Source organism: Peromyscus maniculatus, chromosome 15 (assembly GCF_049852395.1).
Source record: "Peromyscus maniculatus bairdii isolate BWxNUB_F1_BW_parent chromosome 15, HU_Pman_BW_mat_3.1, whole genome shotgun sequence".
NCBI lineage: Eukaryota > Metazoa > Chordata > Mammalia > Rodentia > Cricetidae > Peromyscus > Peromyscus maniculatus.
In genome coordinates this window covers 58,089,786-58,109,414 of record NC_134866.1, presented here as the reverse complement: position 1 = coordinate 58,109,414, position 19,629 = coordinate 58,089,786, and the positions used below count along the sequence as shown (strand labels likewise).

The 19,629-nt window shown below is 45.2% G+C and overlaps 1 protein-coding gene across 3 annotated transcripts in view; it reads left to right on the top strand.

Moving 5' to 3' along the window:
• Positions 1–3,607: 3,607 nt before the first annotated feature.
• LOC121822864 (uncharacterized) overlaps positions 3,608–19,629 on the top strand; it is a 62,948-nt gene continuing 46,926 nt past the window's right edge. For all 3 annotated transcript variants that reach the window (XM_076552014.1, XM_076552013.1, XM_076552011.1), the window contains exons 1-2: positions 3,608–3,978; positions 18,797–18,875. In XM_076552014.1, the coding sequence (XP_076408129.1) occupies positions 3,942–3,978; positions 18,797–18,875 (116 nt within the window). In that variant the 5' untranslated portion in view covers positions 3,608–3,941. The remainder of the gene's footprint in view (positions 3,979–18,796; positions 18,876–19,629) is intronic.

The window sequence follows — 19,629 nt, the reverse complement described above, 5'->3', positions numbered from 1 at the left end:
CCCATGTGTCTGGTTACTTGAACTGTACCCTCAGAGCAAGAGAAACCCCTGAACAATTTCTGTCTTGAATACTGTTAGAATCTGGACTTTTGAGAGGGAGAGGGGACTTGTAGGGCCCAGCACTAAGTCTGCTGGTCTCTTTCTTACAACAACCACTGAATTACTTTTGTAAAGCAGATGAAAAGGCCAGGCTGTGTGGGATGGTGTCGGAGGGGAAGGCAGGAGCCTGGGTGGCAGACAGGCGTCTTTGTGATTCCACTCCAAGGGCAGCAGCCCTGAGCACAGCTAAGGCAGAGGATGGGGCAGGCTGCCTTGCCTTTGGGGCACAATTTCCAGACACCGTAGGCCTCACAGGTCACTGAGGAGAGACCCAATGTCAGCTCACCTAGACTCTAACTGCAAAGATAGGGAGCTTGCTGAGCTGGGGAGACTTTGCAAAGGCTTACCTAGCACACCTGGCCGAGGTGGAGGGGAGAACTCCTCAAAACTTTTGAGTCTGGATGGGCCATGGACTCTAGGTCTTGCCCCTCGGTGCCTCTGGGCAGGAGCTGGGACATCAGCACCAGGGATTTTGACTTTGCTCTCTCCTGTGCCTCCCTGGAGATCTACCTACTTATGGTTTGCTCTTGCGTGGAACTGGTGCTCTGGTAGGTGGCGGTGGATGGACAGCAGCCACCCACTGCCACTCCCTACCAACCCTTCCTCCATGGCACTTCAAAGCTGGAAACTAGTAGTAGGAACTGAGTCAGGAACTGAGCTGGATTGGGTTCTTCCTGAACGTGCCATTTGGACCCTAGTGACCCTTGGAGGAGAGATAGCTCTTCTTGAGGCATCTAGCTGGGCATGCGCTGAGGGGCAAGCTCTGTGACAGCCTCCAGAGTATGAATGTTTTATGGGATCTGAGTTGGAGCTGTGAGAACACATACTGCCAAGGGAACGCTTCCTTAACGTATTAATAAAGCCAGATCTTTAAAAATAAAACCTCTCTCTCACATACATCCCCCACCCCCTGGCCCAGACAGGCTTAGATGAGGCAAGAGCTCACTTTCAGGAATCATCCGCAATCCTGTGCTTTCATTTTGCTGTCTGTAAGTTCCCAGGACCCTACAATTCTTAAGCGAGCCCCACCTGCTTGTCAGTTTTTAGTAATTTGGGTGCAGCACAGCATCTGCTAAGGCACTCTGTAGGTCAGTGGCCTCAAACCAGGCCACTAGAGGACTATCTATGCAGCTAGGCAGGCTGGGTGGGTGTGGAGCCTTTGGGTCTACATTCACTTTCCTTCAGTCTGGACACCCAAGGCACAGGGAACTCCCAGGAAGTACTGGGAACCCTCACAGACAGGTCAGTGGCAGAGTGTGGGTTCAAGGGTGGACTGCAGCTAGGGCCCTGAGTGGGAGGGGAGCCGAGCTGCCAGGAGAGCTCACTGATCTTTCCTGCTCTCTTGAAATGAGATGTAAATATATTCATTACAATGTGATCCCTATGATGAAAACAGATAAACATTTTTCATAGTTCAGAAATGTACTTTTCAATTAATTTCAATATGGAGGCCCAAGCGCAAGACGCCTAGTGTAGAAAAAGGCGGACAGCACAGGTCCCATATGCACAATGCACTTCCTCAGGACTCCAGGGCGTCAGCGGTCATTTGACTCCTGGTGACTGGCGGGGTCAGCAGGGTACTGGGGAATCCCAGCGACTTTTGCAAGCCTGGGCCCAACTCCCAGCCATTCCACGATGTGGAAAGAAGTGCAGGCCTCCCTAGGGGTACCTCCAGGAGCCAGGAAACATGGAGGGGGAAAGAGGAAGCAGGGATGCACGCATGCCCACTGGTCCGTTTGGGAATTCCCGGCACTAGTTTTTCTTCCCACCTGCAATACATAAGGAGAGAAGGTTGTGCTTCTGGAGTCAGAGATGTAGGTCTCTTCCTAAGATAGAGGAGGACTCTAAAAGACTCCGGAGTTGTGCACCCACGCTAGGCTGGACAGCTACTTGAACCCGCAAGCTTCCCACTTTCGGAGCATAGAACACAGAAAACACACACACACACACACACACACACACACACACACACACACACACACACACACACACCTGTTCACCCTGAGGTAATGTTGAGGAACCAAGACAGAGGCCAAAAAACTGCTGCTGTAGCCTCTTAACAACAGGGAAGCGCCCTGCTACAGCCCGGGAAGCACCCTATGCTTCCTGGCGGGCCTTAGAGGGTGCAACTTGGGGCCAGGCCAGCAGCCTCTGGGCTCTCAGCGCGGGGAACAGGTTCCAGTAGTGGCCAGACTGCCTGAGTTGTGCATCTTGTGTTTTCTCTGGCTCTAGTAGTTTCTGTGGTCCTGGGACTGAATCCGAAGCGAGGTTGAGCGCCTTCTTCCTGGGTGGCCGGCTGGAGGGCCCTCAGTGTTGAGCCACTTTCCTGCTAGGCGCCAGGGGGAGCCATGGACGCAGGGTGTGAGTGTCAGGTCAGTGTATGGCTCCGGAGGAGTAGCCTGAGCACCTGGACCCCAAAAGTTGGGAAAATGGACACCAGCTAACCGAGCATGGGAAAACAAGTGTTCCCCGGAGTCAGTGGAAATACATCTCAAAACTGAAGGCAACCAACGTAAAATGACTTCTATCTCCAAATTACCTATTTAGCTAGGATTAATGCTCTTCTATAACCCAAACACTTGCTGGGCACCCAAGAACTTCAGGGACTTCAAAATAGATTTAAATAAATTACCTTAGCTGAAACTTGGAGAAATCGCTAGGGAAACCAGGATGTGCCTTTGCAGCTCAGACGACAACACAGAATGGGAAGGTATGACCTTTGACATGCTCTGTTCTTCCCACACCAATTCTGGTTTGGCATCAGGCTGGGTGAAAAAACGCCCAGAACAGAGATGTGGATCCTTTCCTGTTCACCTTGCACTTCTAGACTCTGCCCCTCCTTAATAGGGGTTGGAGCTTCTGGCAGCAGCGTGGGACAGGGTCTTGGAGACTTTACAGCCCAGCCTTGGTATTAGGGACGCTGGGGAGCTGGAACCCAAAGCCAAGCTCTTTAAGGCAGCGCAAAAAAAAAATTAAATAAGTTTGTTTTTGAAAATATTCTTTCTCCTTTTGTCCATGCATAGGCAGCCCTTCTCTTCCTACCCTGGCTGACTCATGTCTGGGATGCTCCCCTGTTCCTCGGAGCACATCACCTAAATCCCCTGCAAGTAGGGACCGTGAGAAGCATGGGGAGGGGGAGAGGGACAGGGGGACACAAGTGGGAACCAATAAAACTCTTGTTAAAGGGCCTGTTCAGGATCTGTGGCATTACTCGGCTTTTTGCTTGGGAAGCCAAAGAGTCCTATTTCTAAATGAGTTAAAGACCCATTTACCTCTGTCGTGTTCTATTCATCAAGCCACAAGTTGAGAGTTCCTAACATGAAACTATTTGTTTGCTTACACAACCAGCTGGGCGCAATTTCACGTCTGAGATATCTATCTGAAAGCGCCTCTCATTTATTATCTCTTCTTGTCAGGGAATCCATTTTCCAACTCCCCCTCCCCTTCCGAGTTTGTTTGTTTGTTTATTATTTATTTATTTATCATCGGACATCTTTCCCTAGGGAACAACGGCATGGGGCTCAGGGCCTCCTGGGCCCAAGGTCTTAGACCAGGGAATAATAGCGGGTCGGTCCGCTGTGACTGCTGCTGTGACCCCAGCTGGCTGGGAAGCAAGAGGTGGAGTGGCCCGTGGGCCAGATCCAAAACCGTTGGGCAGCCTTGCTTCTCGGAAGTTCTCCCTGCTAACTCCCCCCCCCCCACCTCCCCGAGAAAGCTCCAGACACCCATGCCAGGGACAGAGGCCTGCCTAGGACAGGGAAGTAAAACCTGGATTCTTTTCTGGAGGTTGTGGCCCGAGATTCGGATTTAAGAGACACTTTGACAAAGCCTCACCTGCTTCCATGTGGCCAATTTCTTCTTCTGGGGCCAGATCGCAGAGTGAGTAACCAAGATGTAAATAGTAGTGTGATGGGTTGGGGGAGGGCGCAGTGCATTTATTGTGTGTGCAGAGGGGGAAAGACAGCACGTGGTTTCAATTTTGAAGCACAAAGAAATAACATGCAATGCAGAAAATAGGTTTATGAATGTAATTGAGAGGAAAGAAAACAATTAACACGGTGGAAGGTTGAACATCAGAGTCCCCACCCCGGCTTTCCCTTCTATCCAAATTCGAGAAATCCAGATCATGTAGAACAGAGTGGGTCTAGGCAGTTGGATCCTGCTGACAAGAGACCCCCCGATGGGAATCTCAGTGATAGCTAAATAATGACGCCTATACATCTTCTGAACTGCTAAGGCTTCTTCTAACCAAGCAAGGGATCAAATCCCCAATCTATCCTATAAAATACCCCCAATTCTGAAGAACGAAAAGAGATGTGTGTGTGTGTGTGTGTGTGTGTGTGTGTGTGTGTGTGCAAGAGAGGGGGAGGGACACACACACACACAGAGGTGGGATTTCCTTCTTGAAGAACAAGCTGGTCTCTGCAAGCTATCCTATTGTGTTGATTTAGGAAGACATTTGCTGTATATAACGTTTAAGGCTGATAATATCATTGCACAGCCAGATAAATAAAGCTTTGGCCCAATAGTGGGGTCAGCGATCGATCTCTGGGCTCAGAGGAAAAAGGCAAGACGAGGTCGGCAGGATGCTCTGTCTGTGTGCCTGTCAGACAGCTTGCAGGACCCCGATGTGTGTGAGCTTCAGCGTGTGCTGTGCTAAAGCCAGAACCTCGTCTTGAGCTGGCCAATAGGCTCATTAGCATTCCTAACCCATGGACCTGCGCTGACAACTAACAGAGACATCCCGCTCACCACCAGCCCTTCTCGCCTTTTGTCTTCAGATCTGGAAGGCAGAAGAGAAAAAGATTTTTCAGCAGAAGCTGGAGTCTGAACTTCTATGTGATTGTTGGCGATTCAGGGTGTGTGTGTGTGTGTGTGTGTGTGTGTGTGTGTGTGTGTGTGTGTGTGTGTGTTTCAAGAGAGGCCTACCAGTATTTTGCATCATCTCTCAGCCTGCTTTTAATAACTTCCCTCTTCAAGAAGGAACTTTTTTTTCTTTTGTCTCTAAACGTGTAACATGCTTGTTGAAAGTCCAAGTTTAAATGAGAGAAAATCTCCTGAAAACATTTTGCCATTTCTCCTTGCTGACAAGAAGACAGGTGTGTGTGTGTGTGTTTGGCTCACATGCACATGTAAAACTGACCCTTCAGCTAAAGATGGCTGGAGCACAGCAAGCCTGGCTGCTCGAGCTTTGTCTCGTCTTCTGCTCGGGTTTGTTTTGTGTCCTAGACTCCCTGCTTATTATTTTGTCACTCCCCATTGTTTTAAAGTAAAAAACATTTTTCTCAAAAGTCCCACAGAAGCTAACTTTGTATTAACTCAGGAAAATTATACTCACTTGTGCAGTTTTAATTGTCCTTATATTTGTGGGGTGGGGTCTTTTTTTACTAGGTCTCCCAGAAACAAATCTGTACTCACTTTACTATCCTCGGTTCTGTTCCTTCAACTCTACAGAGCTGGCCAGATAGTTTTGCATTGGAGTGTACAAATTATTCCATGTTGACAGATGTTTGTCACTTAGTAACTTCTTTCCAGGTTTCCCCCTCCCAGCCTTCTTTCCAGCCCGCTTTGTTGTTAAAATATGCATGTCTCTCACTGGAATGCTAGTCACGAGTGCAAACTTTGTGTCCAACCTCCCACATGAAATGATCCTTTTAGAAGAAACTCGATATGTCTCAATCTACACTTCACTCAGAGCCCCTTCGTCCTGGCCACTCACGCACTAGTCCAGGATCCAAAATAACTCAGCAGACACAAATTTCCAACTAAAACTCCCCTCGAATGTCTCCCAGGGAAGAAATATAGCTCCTATAATTAAAGGAGGCCACCGCCGGAGGGGGAATGCAGCCTGCAGCCAAAACCAAAGAAAGTAAGAGTTTTATTTATTTGCTGATTGAACCTGGATTGTCGAGGCCAGCAGGTTTACTCACATTCAAGTCTGAGGTTTGTTCTGGGTGTACAGGTGAGAGGCGTAAGGGAAGGAGAAGGGGAAGGGAAGGGTGAGAGAGATCAGACCAACTATGAGAGAAAGTGATCGCTGTGAGACAACATAGAGGGAGTTCCTACCACTGGGTTTGAGTAAAAACTTGTAGCTGAGTAATATGGGATGGGGGAGCTCACGAGAGTGTAATTATAGTAAACGCTTAAATATGGGGTATCATCAGGAAAGAGAAGACTTGAGCTGTTTTCCCCAGAAAAGTAATGTGACAGCAGGAAAATTATTAGCTGTGCTGTGTGTGGCAATTCAGTATGTGGGGGGTGGAAGCATGGAGGGACGATTGAGAGAAAGGAGGTTGGGGGTGCAAACCAAAACTGCCTCGGAGCTAGGAGTCCTCTCCAGCCGGCTTGGCAAAGGTTGCTTGGGAGGTGTGGATGTGAAATCATCCTCGTTGCACCTTACTTCCCTGCTTTCATCCCAAAGACCTGATCCTTGCATGAGAATCCCCCCCCCCCCCCCGCACAAGATCCATTCAGCTCCCAGGATGAAGAGCGGCTTCCCACCTCGTGGACCACCCCATAAAAGGGAGCGGTGCTGGTTACAAGCTCCAGAACAGGAGGGATACCCATGCTGGGCGGCTCATTTCTATTAAAAAGGCAAAAATTTAGCACTGATGAAAAACACATGAAATTTTTTTTCTCCCTCTCTCTGAAACACTCTCTTTTACTGATGTGTAGTGACGTCAGCAATGCCTGCCCTATCCCCTTGGAGAGTAGGGAGAGGGGAGGAGGGGTTGGAAGTGGAGAAAAGCTAGGGGAAAATAGAAAGAGGAGCTGAGACGAGAGGGAAGGGGTGACGGGAGGGACAGATAATGGAGATGTACACTCGACACATGTAGGCCAAAATTCCGCCAGAAGTGGGGGAAACGGTGTTTTCGAAGCTGGTGATGGATAGGACACCTTCCGCTGCTCCCACCCGATCTACATGTTCTAACATATGGAAAGCTTACAGGCCCTGTGCACTTATAGAAGCCGATAATGCATTAGCTCTCAGCAATATTTACAGCACCGCTTTTAATACACACCAGATGGTTCGCGACTGTGCCGCCTCAGCCAGCTCACTCCTCGGTTTTACTCGGCGGCACTTTGTTGCAATTACACTCCATGCTGAGACCAATTTTATTGGTGACCTATTTTTCATATTTGCAGCGTTTTATGTTAAAAACCTCCTCTCTGGCCTTTTTGTAAAGGGCAGCGCTCAGGAAGGGAGAGTTTAGGACGGCTGTGCTGAGAAGCTGTAAAGGTGGATATTAATATTTATCATGATGTTACATACCTCGGGTTTAAGTGAGCAAACCCGATAGACATAAGTACTCCGGTCATTATGTTTGCTCACTCGCCCCCTGTTTGCCAGACCCCCACGGACTATCTAAGAGGCGCGCTTGCCTCGGAGTCAATACATTGGGCCATAAATATTGTATTCCATTAATTATCTGGCCACTGGCTTATCCCGGGCGCCCGGCATCCTTGAGCGTCGCAGGGCAAATGAGGACGTTTCCGGAGCGTACTTCGAGGCTGGGAACCCCGCTGAAATTTCCGCGGTGCCTGGGAATTCCGAGCCCAGCCGGCCTGGGGCGGGAGCTGCGGGGGAGGGGGAGGCGGGGCAGCCGGAGAAGGCCCCAGCCGCCAGGAGCGCTCGGTACCTGTTATCTTACCACGCAGAAGGCCTCAGGGAGAATCCCATTTGGCACGCCGGGAAAGGCTTTCAACTTTATCTCCCGCCATGTAAATATCCCCGAGTGCCCGATTGGGGAGACTTTGTTTTGCACTGAACAATATAAATATCCCATTTTCTACAGCACAGGTGCGCTCTTCCTCCACAAAGTCTTTTTTTCCTTCCTCTGTCATTTATACTAACTCTTTATGCCCCTCCCTTGATTAAAAAAACCCACAGATGTTTACTTTATTGATATAACCTATACCACGGTTAGGCCGAGAATAATATGTTTCAACTAACAGTCATTTAGCAAATAATGGAGGCGTTCTGGATGCCTTCCAATGCTACACATGTACTTGGTCATAAAATGATACGTGAAAAAATTAACATCTGCTTTCCGAAAATAAAGTGTGCCAAGTAGCTTTTTTATGAATGCTTTCCTCATTTTAGAAAGAAATATGGAGAGATAAACTGGCACCCAGATGTATAGCATATTTATAATAGTTGGGAGACTTAAAGGTAGCTTCATTGCACAAGCCGTTTCAAAACTGTTTTTAAAAACTATTTAACCTTAGACATTTTTGAATTCTGAAGAGTATTCCGAATCTTACTACTTAAAGAGAAATTTACTGTAGTTTAATTGTGTACCAAGGCGGAACTATATGTCAACCCAGCTCCATGGCGCAGAAGAAGCTCTCTTCCTGGTTTATTTCCCTAATTTCTCAGCAAGGTTCCCAGGCCCTTCAGAAGGCAGAGTTGGGAAGTTTAGTTGGTTTTTGTTGTCGTTGTTGTTGTTTAATTCCACTATTAGGAAACGAGGCCTACCTTTGAATTATTTCATTAGGATTTGGCCTTTTGGGGGAAGGGGTGGGAACCATAATCATTAGTGGCTTTTTATTATTTCTACGGTAAAAGGCTAGATTCCTTGTTGAATAAGCTTCTTGAATGTTTTGCAGATGTTCCACTTAGAGCAGATCTGACCCTCTGTTTCCTCCCACATAAGTCGCTTAAAGTCTCTGATAGTCCATTTGCTCAGGGCCCATCCTCTGTAAGCGTCGGATACACCCTTTGAAATTTCCACCCAGTTGCACACACACACACACACACACACACACACACACTCCCACCCACTGAGTCGTTGAGCCTAGTGGAAGACTGCGGTGGGAGACCAGTAGGATAGACTGGAAAGGAGGGAAGTCGGCCCAATGGTTACCGCCGCTGTGCGCAGAGGCGCGCCCTCCCCCGGGCCCCTCGCCTCTTTGTGCCTTTGGTTCGAAACTTTGGAGATGGCCCAAGTGGTTTCCCCTAAAGGGCTGGGAATCTTGGTTTCTGAAGTGCACCAGAGCACCCACCCAAGGTGTTTCAGGGCTATCCTATGAGCCGAAGCGAAGCCGGGGGCGCAGGATGGTCCGGTCGGTTCCTCGGTCTGGGTCCGGCCGCCCGGGGCCCGCCACTGCGTGGGGACCGAGGTGCTTAACAAAGGGCTCTGCGGGGGCTCCGGGCGCGGCCACGTGACAGGCCCGAGCGCGGCGTCGCTGTCCCGCAACCGGGAGGGGCGGGCAGCCCTGGGTGCCTGGTGACTTCTTGACGTAAAAAGAACTGCCGGGGCCTCAGCGGTCGGGGTGAGAAGTACTTGTCTGGCTCAGCTAAGGAGAAGCTGCACCTCTCATCTCCGCAGCACTCGGAAGAAACTGTGTGTGCGAGCGAGCGAGCGAGCGGGGAGGGCCGCGGGGTGGGCCAGGGCCGGGCAGCCAGGCCGAGCTGGGCTGGCTGGTGGGTGGATGGGGAGGAAGTTGAAGAAACAGCTCCTTCTGAGTGACAGGACCCTTTTACAAAGGGCAAACGGGGAGGGGGTGTCCTAATATGAATAGAATTTTCAGTGTTTCTCAGTTCTCCTCCCCTTTTAGAGATTGTCCTTTCTTTTCTTCTTTTCTTTTCTATTTCATGTTGGGTTGGAAGTGCCTGGACAAACATGTCTTGATGTGTTTTCGGTAGTGTAATCCATTCGCTTTTTTTTTTTTTTTTTTTTAAATCTCTTTGGGTTGGAAAAATGTCCTGCAGCCAACATGTTAGCACGTTTTTTGTGTCTTCACTGACTGGAGCAGCCGCAGAGGAGTGAGGAACTCACCTTAAAGACGCTATAACTGGGAAGAAAAGAAAAGGAGCATCTTAAAAGTTCTCCCTCATCCCAGTAGCAAATCTGGTCACATCTTTTCTTTTTACCAGAAAACACACAGTATCCTCATTTTCTCACCAGAAAGCCTGTAAATTGGTATTAGATGTCTCTGTGAGAAATCACGATGGGCAAGAAAACCTTGTCTCGCAGGACAGTTTCTTCAAAGCCTGCTTTCATCACATTTAGAAACACTATTATTATGTTCTTTCCCAACCTTAGCCTTTCCCCCCCCATTGAAAGACCATGCCTTCTCGAGGAGAAACCCGTTCAGAGCGGATCTAAACTCACGGTGGTTTGTTGTTGCTCTGAATATGATGGTTATTCTGCCAGCTCTTACTCTGGGCTCTTGATCTGATGGGAGAACTTTTTAAAAGTGTGAAGTGAGTGACACAAAGACAGTTTATCAGTGAAAAGAAGACAGTGGCCTTTTTTTTTTTTTTTTTAAATTAGGAACTAAGGAAAACCCGAATTTAGATGAAGTGTGCCACCAAAGCTGCTTCAAAGTCCATTAATTCCCTTGGGCTCAGTCGTCACCCCATGTGATGGCTGGGAGTTCTTCGTGGAGGTAAGGTGCCCACGCGTGGAGAGTCACTCAGAGGCAACTCCCTGCTCTATAATTTCAGACACATTTAAACTAACAACCTTGGGATATTACAGGACTCAGATCCCCTGCCCCTTTAAACAGTGACCTGTCCATTAATGTAATCCTTTTCCTTCCTTGGTTACAGTGCTTGCTAAGGGACCCTGGTCCTCCTTTTTACCTTGCCCAGCAAGTTGGTGTATGCTGGGCCATACTCTAGGGTTTGTTTTTTTTTAAACTATTATTTTGTGATCAACTCTGCTTAATTTTCTATTTATTTTTGGACCTCAGCCTTTTTGGATCACAAATGTCCCCACAAGTAACACAGCAATAAATCTGAACAAAAATAAGACAGATTTCCTCATCGATGTGTAATAAAGTTTAAGGACATTGTTTTGTCAGACAAGTGCTAAGTAGAAAATAAATCTCAGAGTCTGGGGAAACAAAACGCAGCGCTGCTGGCATGTGTGCAAATTTACTTTTAAAAGCAATAAATCAATGCTAAATTAAACAGCTGGGTACCCTGTCTAGGAGAAGGTTCCATGTTTAAGAAGACCTTGATGGGAGAAATGTGCTGTTTAACAACACCTCTCTCTCTCTCTCTCTCTCTCTCTCTCTCTCTCTCTCTCTCTCTCTGATTTTCAGGGAGATCCAGAGGCAAGGCATCTCTGACAACATTTCCCCTGAACTTCAGATAGGTAGAGGAAAAGAGAGAGCAGAGACCATGACTCTGCAATCCATCATTAGAATTTTACACACTTTCGAGCATAAGGAGACAAGGAAGCTTTGACCAGCTATTTTAGATTCTTTCTAAATTGTCAAGCCTGGCTCTGAAATCCTCTGTTTTCTGGCTTAGTTTGTTGGATAGGTTGTGGTTATTTTTTGTTGATGTTGCATTTTTTTCTGTAAATACTTTAACTGTAGAAATATTGTAATGAGCATATCTAGCACACTCATGTCTGGTGCTTTTATTAATGTGGCTGTTTTACAAAGCAAAGGACACAGTAAAATACTATTATTTCGTACCCATTATGTCTGTTTTTATTAAGAAAAAGTTGACGTTCATGTAGCATTAGATCTAACTATACTATCTTAGTATTTCTTTTTTAGTTATTTTTATCCAGTTACAAAACTCTTCACTGGGAGATATTGTGGGAGATATGGAAGATGGAGGGGAGAGAACAATAAGAACCCCAAGCTCTAGCTCTGGATTCTAAGAACAATATGAACCAATGCATTTTTACAGAGGGAAGCATAAAATACCAGAAAATTGGGAATAGTTTAAGGGAAAATTTTTTTGCAGCCTTGAAATCAAATCACAAAAAGGTTTATCAGTTCTTTAGAAGAGAGACATTGTTGAGATGAACTCTCTTAGTCTATTGAATGGAGAGCAACTGATTTAAAAAAAAAAAAAAAGATGAGATTCCTGCTTATATAGAGCACAGGAGAGTGTTCTTTTTACTTTCTTCATATGGATGCCCAGTAAGTTTTCTTTTATAGTTGTCCTGTTAGCCCACTTCCAAAGAATGCTTCCATAATTCAGCAACATCCAAAATTTAATAGCTGAAAAGTGCAGTTTCATTCCCTTCGTTGCCAGCCGACAGGGTGACCATGCAGCCCTCGCTGCCTTGGGCTGCAGTCACAGGAAACAGCAAAGACCAGCTTGCCTGAAGAAGAACAAAAGTTATACTACTTATATTTAGATGGCACCATTCAGTTTCCAGGACCATTTGTGGCTTGCTAAGTAAATCTCGTGTCACTCAGAGATAGCTCAGATTGCCTGTCAGGAGACATCTGGGCAGACTTGAAAACTCAGATGACTTCTCCAGCTCTGCTAGGGTTTTCCAGGGATGCGCTCCCCTTTGCGCTGAAGCCCTGGGAGTCATTTCAGCTCAAGGTGAGCTTTTCAGCCACTGCTCTTTGTCCTTCTTTGGATAGGAGGGTGCTGAGACCGTGAGACGCTGGTCTGATGATGGGGGATGCACGAGGGACAGACGGACGGAGTGGCTGCCAATTCTAATTAAAGACAATGAGCGACCCAGTGAGGAGCTATCCTTTAGCTTTATAAAGCTCAAGGCAGAAACTGTCCACCTCACCTCAGTACTTAGTTTGTTGGCTAGTGAGGTACAGAGCAGAAACCTTAGATGAAGCTGTTTGTAGGTGAGATGGAGCTTCTAGCTAAACCACAGCAAGTGCATCTTCAAGTTGCCATTTCCCTCCTTACTCCCTGGTCTCTGACACAGACGCTCAGATTCTAACTTTGCTGCTAGATGGCGCTCGGCGTCTCAAGACCTTCCAGTTCAGAACTGAAGTGGCTTTTTAGCACAATTCTGAACTAGTTGTGGGCATTTGATCAGCACGGTGCTGGTAATGTTATCATTGCCCGTTTTTGTCGTTTTTGTTCTCTTCTATATGAAGGCAGGTGCACAGGGTCGGCCACCGCAATCCGACAATAACAAAGCAGAGGGAAACTCTGCCTCGGAAGGCATGGCATACTTGTGGCTCAATTACTTGTTCTGATACATTTCAAAATGTGCCTAAAGTTTTCCTCCAGTAATCTGGTGGAGGGTTTTAGGAGGGAGATAAATCAGCAAGTCCAGATTCTTGCTTGAGGCTGACCAGCAGAGTCCAAGAGTCCACCCTTCATTCCACCACCACCCTCACTACTACCTCCATTTTTTGTCATGGGGTATCATTAATTGACATAAAATGTGGGCTGCTCTATTTAAAGCCTAAATGTTTTTTTAAAAAAAAACAATGCCCACAGATACATGTTTAAATACTATTAGTAAGCATCACCCCAAAGCTTGTCTTAAATGAAGAGTGACTTGGGGATTCTAAAATGTAACCAGTAAGCAATTCTCAGACATTCAAAACACTCTTTTGGGGGGAACTCTTTTGTGTTGAAGCACAAAGAGAGAGAAACAAATAGTTTTAAATTTCTGATCAAAAAGTGAAGATGAGACTAAACCACTCTCTGCTCTTCAGAAAGAGGGCTGCAGGTGAGGAAGACAAGGCTCACAAGGGCAGGAAATGCATCTTCACAAGCACAGGACGCATTGACAGCAGAGGCTGAACTTGTCTTTAGGCATTGGGAACTGATTTGTATAAGAATGATATACCTTTGGTAATATTAATAATATCCAGAGCTGAGTGGTTTGGAAACCTTTTGTAAAATCTTGGCTGCTTTGGGGAAGATTCGGGCAAAGTCTCTTTCTAGGTGTGAGGCTGAAACTAGCAGGCGCTGAAAACCTAAAGAGGAAAAGTTACAGCTTGATCATCCCCAGCCACACACCAAAAAACCTGCTACTGCTGGAAACATATGTTCCAGATTAAGTTAAGCAAATGGCTCTCATTTTTTTTCAAGGTTGCGTTGATTGTGAAAATTTAAATTTAAGTGCGTTAGACTTCCAAGGATTACTAGGTCCTCAAATGTTTACAACCCCCCCCCCCCAACCATTTACTTAAAGACTTCATATATTTTGTTACCTTCTTGAGGTACCAGTTCAGACTCTTTTGCATGGTGAATGTAATCAGGTGCTGTTTTCCAGAAATATAAGTAGTATTAAAAGTTGGGTAAGTTGCAAACCAATTACATTTGTCCCTCTAATATTAAATCACTTGACAGCTAAAGCATGACTCTAATGGCTTATCTGAATTCCTAACATACTTACTTGCTAAAAAATCTGATGCAAAACTGCATAGTTTATTTTAAAGTTCTTCGAAAGTTTCACCCATGAAAAGAATGGGCGATTTCTTTTCCACACCATGGGACAAAATAGAGTCACCAAAGGTTTTAATTACGTCAGAAAAGGCTGAAATTATAGAGCTGTCTTAAAAAGGGAGTAACAAGCATGCAGCCACCCAGCCACCTCCCAAACTGAATTAATTGAAGTCCAGTGTGGCTAGTAAATTGTCCTAGTAAAGAAGTGTAGAATTAACCCTCAGTCTCTCAGGTAGCAAGGTAGCTGTCTCCCTGGGCAAGCTGCAGAGGGGGGAGCCAGGCATCCGGCAACCTGGATGAATTCCTGGGTGATTTTGGGACCTACACCATTCCCTCTGCTTCCAGAGGATCTGTCTAGCTCTTTTTAACTATTCTTATGGCCCATTGACACTTAGTAGTCATGACTTATACTCTCCCTTCCCCAAGAAGTCTTCACGACTAGAACTTATTAATCCCTGCCCTCTTCAATTCATTCACGGAACCTATTCTTTTATAATGTATAAAATATATTTCTCTAACTAACTAGATACTGAATATTTGACGTTAACAAGTGGTCAAGGTAGAAGAAAATTTAAAAGATTTGAGGGACAAAAATGGCCAGGACATCAGAAATCACTGGATAGGTTTGGAATGAAACACTTGACAAAAATAAGGGAGAAAAACAGTCATCTATGCTTTGGGAAGATTTCCTAAAAGTCCCACCATATACATACAGGTAGGTAGCAAACACTGATAGAGATGTTTCTTTCATGGAGACTTGCTTGATTTATATCCTCAATGTTTTGTGATATAGAAACTGAGCTCATATTCTTTTTTATTCACTGTTTTCTCTGGCAAAAATGGTCTTAAAATATAGTAAGTTTCTAACTTATTTAAGTAATCCAGGAAAGTCATTCTGAAACTGAATCAGGAATATAGTGTTCTTTAATGTTTAAAAAAAAAAAACCCTTATTAACAAAGAAAGCTTGCATGGTGGAAAAAGATCTCCCGGCATCCATACTGAGAGCAAAGCCCATCACCTAGGGATTCACTTAATGCCATCCCTGTCACCCCAAGTCTCCACAACTCTTGCTTTCTACTCACAAAGAAAAACCTGCGTCGTTTCTTGCACCCAAGTCCCCTTTGCACCAGAACAGGATAGAATGAAACATTCTCCAAAGTAGAAACCCAGATCATTAAAAAAATAAATAAAAAAAATACACCAACCAACGACTTGTAAACACCTAGAAATATTTGAACTATGAATTCGGATAGGGGGAGGTGCACTCTAGCCCAGAATAAATGAGTCTCAAGTCACCAAGTTCAACAGGTCCCCTTTGTAGCCTCCCCCGCCCCCCCCACACTCCAGCTGCCAAATTGCATTAAGCTAGGTGCGTTTCCATCGGTTCTCCTAGAGGGTCCAGCTGCTGGTTTAAACAACTTCCAGCCTGACTGAGTTTCTCTAATAGCATGGGTTTATACACAACGACTAATGAGACTTAAGTGATGGTCAAACTAAGGAAAATTCTCTTTGGGAAGAGCGAACTCAGGAGTGACTTTGCCGAGGGGGCAGGGCATCAGGTTCGTGTGGGCAGTGTGAGAGAGGAAGCTGCTCACAGCAGTTCTGAGAGAGGAAATTGAATTGCTAACCAGTGAAAGATTTAACCAATTATTTGCGAGTCTCAATGGAAAGAAAAACAAGGTGTTTTGCTGCTAACTTGCCGCTAAACTGAGAAAGTCAGTGACATTTTTTTATTGTAATACAGTGTCAGAAAAAAGTTTTCCCCTGAAATGTATCGTATAGTTCCTGTGATTATGCAGAGCAGTGCGAAATCCCGTTTGCCAAGGAAAAACCAGGGCTCTTTCCCCGTTTCACTTGCTTATCACTCAAACTCGAAAAGTTTGCACTAAGTTGGTTTGGAACGGATTTTATTCAATCTTTAATAGATGCTTGATTTTGACAGTCTCACTTGCCCTAAACAAAGTGTTTTTTAAACCCCAGTATCGACTCATGATAGCGGATGATCCAAACTGTGTTCTGACGGGATGGGAGAGATTACACTCAAAGGCAAATAAATAAGTCAAGATTTGCAATACAGCAAGGTGTTATATTTGGAATCGGTAAAAGGTCCTCTTAGGAGTGGTGGTTGGGGTTGCCAGGGAGACTCCGCAATGAACCAGATGCCACCAGGAGTGGCCTTCCATTACTGCACTTTGCTCAACGCGACAACTGGGGGTGGGGGTGGGGGGGAAAGGCAAACAAGGAGATTTACTGAAAACACAGCTAGGACTGGGGTTTGCAGAGGAGAAAACGAGCCAGAGGCGTTGGTATTGTCAAATAATCGCTGTCAGGCTCTGAAGCCGCCCAGCCGCGAACCTGCCGCAGAGAGGCTTCGCTTGGCAGCTCGGAGGGGTGATGAAGCAGCGCCTAGGCGCCCCAGAATTAGTCAGACAGCTTCAGCCATCAGCAGAGTGGTGGGACCAGGGACTGTCGGGTCTGGATGTACATTTTTGGGGACACAGATCTGTGGCTACTGAGATTATAGGCCTATGAACAAAGTGGTCCCAGCAGAAACCCTTTAAAGCGGAGTTGATACAGATCTTGCTAGCTAAAGGATGGTGATGAAAAGTTGGTTCAAGAAAAATTGGGTTGGAGGAGGGAAGACCCTTACCGTAGCAGTGGCTACGGGGTGGAGCTACGGTAGACTAGATGCAAATTCGGGAGACTCGCAGGCAAATGGAGCGTCAACTCCGGGAGCTCTGATTAACACCGAGCGGGGCGCGGGCACGACTCTCCACCCACAAACCACAGTCTTTAAGCTCACTGTTGTCTGGGGCTCAGATGCCGAGGTTTCAGAAGGGAATATCCTATGTCAGGGGAGTGGCTGGAGTGAGGAATCTCGCCAGGCTGGAACTTTGGGGTTCTGGCCAAAGGGGATACGGAAGGGGGGCGCTGGGCGCTGTCCATGGTGCTGGGGAGAGCAGGGAGCCTACACGTTGCCTGGTTTTCCGGTCTCCAGACCAACGCAAGGTGTAAAGTGAAAAGGGACACCAGCTCACAGGAATGTGAAAAACACGAGTGAGGCAGTACAATTAAAAACAATCTAGGCAGGTCCTACTTTTATTTCTGGGTCATTACAGTGTAGACAGCAGTGTTAACTGGTCGTTGTTGTAAGGTGTTTTCCTCCTTCAAGTGTATCAGATATCAAAGTATGTAATCAGTAATTGCTGATGTAAAAAATAAAGAGGAAAGAAAAAAGAAAAAGTATGCCTTGAGACTCTAAATATATCCAAGGATAGGATAGTTAGCTATTTCCAGAGTGCTAGGGAAAGATGAAGCCGAGGGTGGCTTAAACCTGCTAGATCACATTTTATTGAGAAAGATATTTTTTCACCTAAATACTTCTTTGAATTTTGCATTTGGGAACTACTGTAGTTTTATTTTCATCAACAAGAATAAAAGGAAAGACTTACATGTTGTAGTGTATGGCTAAGAATTCATTCTGTGTTGTAAAGCATACTTTTGATTGCATTACTCAAAAGCAAACAATCTTGATTTTTTTAAAAAAAAGGCTGGTAATCAGAAAGAAAGCAGGAATCAGATAGAAATAATTTCAATATTAAGGTAAAGGACTGTAAATAGAAATGTAAGCTATCCAGTAATAAGCCATATTGTTGAAAAGCACTCTACACACGATATCACAGATAGATCATTCACTATGTTTAGTAAAGCCAGAATTGTGAGTAACAGGAAAAGAATTGACATTAATTGTTTTAATCATTAAAATCTATGTATCCTCAGCAACTTGAATCACGTGGCAATGAAGAAGGAAGAGGACATGAATTCAAACAGCTGACACAGTGATCAGCAGCAACTGACAGCATCTCATTTGATATTTGATATCAAGCACTAGATCAATATTTGTGAGATCAATGCAATTTTAATGGTTTTCTTTCAAAACTGCATGAAAGCCAAATCATGTCATTCTGAACTACTGTTATTTTTAGAGCTGGTTATTCCAGGGGATGATATTAAGTAACTTACTGAAGCAAAGCAAGAGCAAAAGAGGTGGGCTCCAGGGGTGTGGAAAACACCACACCACCTCAACACACCATGATGATATTTCTCCAGTTGACAATACAGGAAAGCTACACATTTATTTGAAAGAACACTTATTTAAGTATGATTTTTAAAAGATGGAAAGCTTTTGAAAGATTACTAGGAGGTATGTGAGGAGAAGGGGGTCGGGGCAACCTTTCAGATAGTGTAAGAATTAGGTGGTATTTGAACAAACATCATTGTACATGATAGAAGAGGGAGACACTGGTCTTCCCCTCGTGTAGAAGTGAGTGGGAAATAACAGACTTTTCTCCATTCTTGGAAGAGCCGCATCTGATGCTTAAGCAATGTCCTCACAAAGGTAACATAGAAAAAAAGGTAGCTATAAATATTGTCTATTATTTTTCTTAGAAGTGTTTTTCCCTTAAAAATGAAATGCCTTTTATCTGACCCAGAAGAATAGTTTTCTATCCTCTAGTTCTATTTGGATAAAATTCTAAACTTGGATTTATTGGTTTTTACAGAATTCCTTTTGAGGAGTTTCCACCTGGAGGAATCCCAGGCCTTCAGTCAGGACAGAAACTCCAGGGAGGGCGTCAGAAGGTATGAGCATCATCTCAGTAGGACCGCTACAAAGGTGACAGTCTCACTGGGAGTGATCTTGACAAGCAGAGGTTTGGTTTCTCAGATGATGAGAACCAGAAAATAGCTTTCAATCATAATTCAACTTTAAAACTTGAGGGAAGGAGTTTGCCTTTCATTGAAATAATAGCAATATTTTAGGAAATTTCTGACACCCAACTCTACAGACCTCTCAGTCTTCAGATGGAACAAGATACTTGGGACCATGCCACTCTTAGTTTCCCCAGTGCCTCCCTTTTCTTCATTCTAGCATGTTGTCTGCAGAAACTTTGAATGAAGTTCACATTCCAGTGCTTTTACAAAAGTGCACTTCCCACCTTGTGCTCCTTAAGAAACTAGGTAGAGACAGATTTTCCAGGATTTTAATAACGCCATAAAACAACAGCAACAAGCCATGGTCTGCATGTGTCTCTATGCTCTTTTGTATTCCAAAATTGGCAGAGTGCCTGCAAACTATAGACATTAGCAGTTTAAATCAATTTTCTTTAATGAAATAAAGCCAACCTTACACACACACACACACGTACATATTGCATATCAGTGGAGATTTGCAGATGCAAAACAAGTTTGAAGCACTTAAAAATATTTATTGCAATGCCTGGAAGATTTTGAGCATGAAAAGTCTATTTCATAAAAAAAACAAAACAACAACAAAGTTTCATGGAGACCAGCACATACAGAGCACCTACTATGTTACAGGCACTGAATAGACATA